General features: G+C 37.6%; 1 protein-coding gene across 1 annotated transcript in view; it reads left to right on the forward strand.

Moving 5' to 3' along the window:
- RGS7BP (regulator of G protein signaling 7 binding protein) overlaps positions 1 to 5,706 on the forward strand; it is a 53,138-nt gene extending 47,432 nt beyond the window's left edge. The window contains exons 4-6 of the mRNA XM_034440976.3: positions 510 to 657; positions 1,343 to 1,413; positions 4,567 to 5,706. Coding sequence (XP_034296867.1) covers positions 510 to 657; positions 1,343 to 1,413; positions 4,567 to 4,658 — 311 coding nt within the window. The 3' untranslated portion in view covers positions 4,659 to 5,706. The remainder of the gene's footprint in view (positions 1 to 509; positions 658 to 1,342; positions 1,414 to 4,566) is intronic.
- Positions 5,707 to 6,000: the final 294 nt, after the last annotated feature.

Below are 6,000 nucleotides of genomic sequence, written 5' to 3' on the forward strand. Positions count from 1 at the left end.
ATTTAATTTATTTATAGCACCGAAATTAAGCAGAAATTAAGTTTCCAATTGGCAGGTGAAAGGATCAGGGCCGTGATGGCGAATCTATGGCACACGTGCCAGAAGTGGCACTCAGAGCCATCTTCGGGTTCCGGTGCGCTGGCCAGCTGGCTCTCACGCGGGAATGCCGGAAACCGGAAGAGCAGCCGCCCGGTGCACATGTGCGCGCCGGGAAGATAATCTTCCTGTTTCCAGTGCGCGCATGCACGCCGGCCACCTGGTCTTTTGGTTTCTAGCGCACATGCACGTGCGAAGACCAGCTGGCTGGTGTGCATGCACGTGCCAGAAAGATGATCTTCCTGGCGCATGCGTGCACACCGGGCAGCTGCTCTTCCGATTTCCAGCGCACATGTGCGCACTGGCCAGTTGGTCTTTTCGGTGCCAAAAAGGTTTGCCAACACTGGATTAGGGGGAAGATATTGACATAACATCTTTGTGATTAAATGTTTTGTTCATGGCTTTTTTCAAAGGAACGGAGACCTGTGCAGCACCCAAGAGCCTTGACAGTAAGCTAGAGGAGAGTTCGGAAGCTCCTATTTTGGAAGAAACATCATCTTCGCCAGTAGAAATACAACAACATTTATGGCAGGTTTCCACAGATATTGAAAACACCGAGAGGTATGGTGTTTTTTTGAGGGGGTCTAATTTTGTTCTTAAATTTATTTATTTTTACTTTTATATTTATTTGGTAGAATTCGTCAAAGCTATTCCATACTTTCAGTATCACAGCTGAAAAAAATGCAGGACTAGATACCTAATAAATGGTAACTGATCTCAGTTTTGTGAGCAAAACTAATATGCTGAATGATACTGGTGTACATTTGCTGTAAATTGCCTAGTGTATATTTGTCAACATACAGTATATCATGAAGATGTACTAGTTTTTTATTGCTGGTTTTTATTGTCATAGGTTTTTAATGTTTGCGCAATAATAAAGATTTGACTGTAATAAAGATTGATTTGAATGTTTATTTATTTATTGCATCCCATTATGATTGATCTGGGCTATAAACATTTAAATAAGTATTAGAAACGCATCACACATCCAAAATAAATAGATTTTGAATATGTATTAATGCCATTCTTGCCACTCTTTAATTCTTCCTCCTTATGTTTTTCTTTATTGTTGCTCTTATTGTTAGCATAGTCTCAAAGTAAAAGCTGATATTTATTGAAACTGTGTTGATACCATGTTTGGTATATGTATATTCCTCCTTTTTAAAAAAAAATTCCGTAGTGTTATTCTTGTAGTCTAAAATGTAGAAATAGGTCTTTATTTAAGTTCTGTGCTTTATTTTTGCAGGGATATGAGAGAAATGAAAAACCTTTTAAGTAAACTCAGGGAGACTATGCCTTTACCATTGAAAAATCAAGGTAAGGTTTTCTTTTCTGTATTTATCAATATGATAGTTGAGTGGGCAGGCTAAGTTCCTTTCAGTAATGGCAAATGAATTTCTTATAAACTACATTGGATGCTTCTGTTATGCTTAACGTTCTTGGAAGCATTATGAAGGTGACGATGCAAAATAAGTGGAGCCAGAATTTTCTTGGATTTTTAAAAATCTATTATGGGAGTTTGGAGGTGTTATTTTAAAAACGTTAAATCTATTTTAGAGCTTACAATACACTTTTGATTGTTTCCACTTCAGAACAACCTCCTACTAACCAACAGTTTTTAGCAATTACAGCAAGCCAGGGATCACGGATCATGGTGGTTTTTATCCACTTTTAAGCATATTGTGTCTATTCTATGCCTTGCAGATACTTTACACTAAATGTCCACTTACCTTAGCAAACAACTATGCTGGCTGGGCTAACATACTTAGGATAATGCATCCAATATAGTACTGTACAGTCATGAGTTTGGTGGGAAGCTTCTCCACTCAAAATATCAGTAAAACAACTCCATCCATTCTTTCATGTTGCCTTGACTCCTCAGAAGCTGTAAACGTGTACTCATCAACTGCACCCTATTGCTAAGCAATATTATAAAATGAAAAAAAAACCACTGACCACACCCAACTTATGACAACAATTCTAACTGCATTAATTAGCAGTCACTGAGGTTGTAAGGCACAATGTCATGTGACCACGACTTGTGATTTCCTGCCGGTTTCCCCATTTATTTATTTATTTATTTATTTATTAAATTTATATACCGCCCTATTCCTAAGGGACTCAGGGCGGTGAACAGCGAACGATAAAAATACATGTAATACAAACGTTAATAATAATAATAAAAAAAAAAACCAATTAAAATATACTAAACATTCTGGTCCTAGATAATTCAAGACATCCCAGTTTAAAATAAAATCAAAAAGCAATATAAAGGGAAAGTTAGGCCAGGCCGGCCTGCTGAAACAGGAATGTTTTGAGGGCACGGCGGAAAGTGCGCAGATCCGGAATCTTCTGTATCTCTGGGGGGAGCTCGTTCCAGATGGTGGGTGCCCCCACAGAAAAGGCTCTCCCCCTGGGGGCCGCCAGTCGACATTGTTTGGCTGACGGCACCCTGAGAAGCCCCTCTCTATGGGAGCGTACTGGGCGGTGAGAGGCTATTGGTGGCAGAAGGCGGTCTCGTAAGTACCCCGGTCCTAAGCCATGGAGTGCTCTAAAGGTGGTAACTAAGACCTTGAAGCGCACCCGGAAGACCACAGGGAGCCAGTGCAGCTCGCGCAGGAGGGGAGCCACATGGGAGCGCCATGCTGCTCCCATAACTACCCGCGCGGCCCATTCTGGACCAGCTGGAGCCTTCCATTGAATTTGCTTGCCAGAAGCCAGCTGTTGCAAATGACCATCATTTGACCAAAGGACATTGCAACTGTCTTATAGGCACGGCAGTTGCCAAGCAACCTCAATTTCAAGAACCTGTCATAAGTCCCCTCATTTAGCACCATCATAACTTCAAACTGTTATTGAAGTGGTCAGTAAGGGAGGACTGCCTGTACTATCTTTCTCTTCTTTTTAGTTTATACTTTGAATATAAACTAAAATGTAACTGAGGGACATGACCCTTCAGCTGTTGCTGAACTCTAAGCATTCTAGGATTTTGCCCTGACTGGCTAGGATTGCTGAAGGGTTCAATTTTGCCAGACCTATACTTGAATACTGTTCACCTGCCTGGAATCCTCACTGTATTCCAGAGATATTTTACTAGAAAAGTACTCAAATCTTCTGCTTGAAGATTCCCTATACCACCAGGCTTGAAATTTTAGGTCTGGATAGCCTTGAACTACTCCGTCTACGTTCCGAACTATGCTTAGTTCATAAGATTATTTACCAAAAAGTCCTACCTGTAAATGAGTACTTTAATTTCAACCGTAATAACAAGAGCTATCAATAGATTCAAACTCAATGTAATTCGCTCTAATCTTGATTGTAGGAAATATGACTTCTGCAATAGAGTAGTAAATGTCTAGAACACTCTACCTGATCCTGTTGTTACTCTTGCTAATCCCCATACCTTTTACCTTAAACTTCTACCGTGGACCTTTCATGTTTCTTAAGAGGTCCCTAAGGGGCGTGCATAAGTGCACCAGCGTGTCTACCGTCCCTGTCCTACTGTCCCCATTTATATGTAATCATTCTATGTGTTTATGGCTATGTTTTTCCTATTTATATCCTTTTATTTGTGCCAATTTTTTTCATGTGTCCATGTCTATGTCTATACTATTACTTGTTACCTTGTACTTGTTGACAAACAAACAAACAAACAATGTTGGAAAGGAATAGGTTCTTTACTGGCTTCCTCCTTATCCCAGATAAAATAAAACCTAAAGGTGAATACTACATCTGCTCTTGTATACAGTATCATGTACTTTAGCTCCCACCCTTTCCTGTCCTAGCATATTTCATTCATCAGTTTCTTGTGTCAAAATAGATGTTACATGCTTCTGAAATTTTTTGCTTTTTCATACTACTCTGTAAATTTGCTGTTGTTGTATCTGTAGTACTAAAAGATATTACTGGGACCCATAAATTAGAAGATGTAACTCAATTTTGATTATGTTAATCAATTCTCTGCTATCCATGTTATTAAACATCTCTTAGAGACTTTTCTATTTTGACAGGTTTGCAATTTGGAATTTTTAACTGATGTCTATATTAAATTAAGCCTGTTTTGGTCACCAAAGAGATATTCTAATCTCTTCTGCTGTTTACATTTTCAATATGCTTATAAGCATCCTGGTTACAAAAGTAGATCAGAATAATTGTTGATAATAATAACAGTATTCAAGATGCTGGCATTGCTGAAACCTGAAGATATCAAATATGATTGAGAAATGTGCTTCTCTCCTAAACCATAACAAAATCTATTCTAATACTAAGAGATACACAAGAGTTACTACTTATTATTATAGTAAAGTCTGAAAGAAAACTTCCCCAGACCCTATGAATCAAGTTTTCCTCTTAAAGCCTTCCAGATTTCACAGCTTGCTTTACTGTATGGTAAAGCAGAAGTGTTGCTGTTAAGAATCCATGCTCCATTGCTACTGAGACTAATTCTAATCTTTTTATTTAAAACCACAGATGATAGCAGCCTGCTAAACTTGACTCCTTATCCATTAGTGCGAAGACGGAAGAGAAGATTCTTTGGATTGTGCTGTCTTGTCTCCAGCTAAATGATCCATTTCAGAAGAGTATAGATGACTGCAGCCAATACAAAATGTCCTTTATTGGGATCAGTTAAAATGCTCTAAGTCAGTGTTTTTCAACGTCAGAAATTTTAAGACGGGTGTACTTCAACTCCCAGAATTGGCTGGGGGAATTCTGGAAATTGAAATCCACCATCTTAAAGTTCCCGAGATTGAGAAGCACTGTTCTAAAATGACCATGTGTGTTTTCTACATGCCCCTTATTATATTTCTTCCCTCCTTTTCAAAGAGTTTGTTGCTGACAAGAACCAAATTCAGAAACCCAATTAAACATTATCAAGAATATTTTTAAACTTTTTTTTTAATGGCATACAGCATGTCTACTTTAAATCATTTTGTGATTAGATGCAAATATGATTATTAACCAACACATGCAGATTTTTTATTTTAGTGTACAAGCCACAACCAATTATGTACAGTGCAACAGTATGACTGTAGCTCTTGCTAGTATGATGTTATGAACATTTGAACATATTCTATTAAGCAATTTTAATCCATAGAAAACTGTTTAGAAGAGCAAAATTGTGCTTAAATTCTAAAATGCTAAAATAAACAGAGCCAATATTGTACGAGAACATACACACTCTATTGCTTTTTGTGCTCTCATTCATATTTAGTCTTCCACTCTATAACACAACTTATACAAGATCTTCATAGTACAAATTTTTTAATTTCTAATACATAAGCAACATAACATTGATATGTTGTTCATGTAAATATGAGATAATATCTACATATTGTATAATGCATAGGAATAGCTATTTTACTTTTTTAAAAGAAAAAATCTGAACATGTTTATGTTACAACCTTAAGTAGAAAATTTAAAAGATGGTGTGGGAAACAATAAAATCCACCGATGTGAAACAGATTATTCCATTTTGTTTCCTGTAAAGGTTGAAGCATGGTGTCAGAACATCAACTTAGTGTTATTGCTTATAGGGCATGCCAGAATAGCTCTAACTGTAAAATATTAAACATTTTACATTGTTAATAAATATTTTTAGTTAAACTAAAACATGTCTTCTTTGTAATATTTATATTATTATTTTTTTAATTCCTCGGCACTGTATCTCTTATGAGCCATGATTCAGAATGTGATTCTGACCTTGAATCGGACAATGTTGCTCCAGCTGAGCCTGTGCTTCAGGATTGTCAGCCTCAGAAGCCAATAAGCCAGAATTCAGTTTAGGCTGATCAGCCACAGGCATCTCTTGTTCTGCTGGAGCAGTTAGATAATGAGGTACAATCCCCCAAGCCCCAGGTCTAGATGTCTATAGAAGCAAGCAGAGCAATGCTCCTCAATGAGACT

This window comes from Pantherophis guttatus, chromosome 2, assembly GCF_059756535.1.
Source record: "Pantherophis guttatus breed Tessera chromosome 2, ASM5975653v1, whole genome shotgun sequence".
Lineage (NCBI taxonomy): Eukaryota > Metazoa > Chordata > Lepidosauria > Squamata > Colubridae > Pantherophis > Pantherophis guttatus.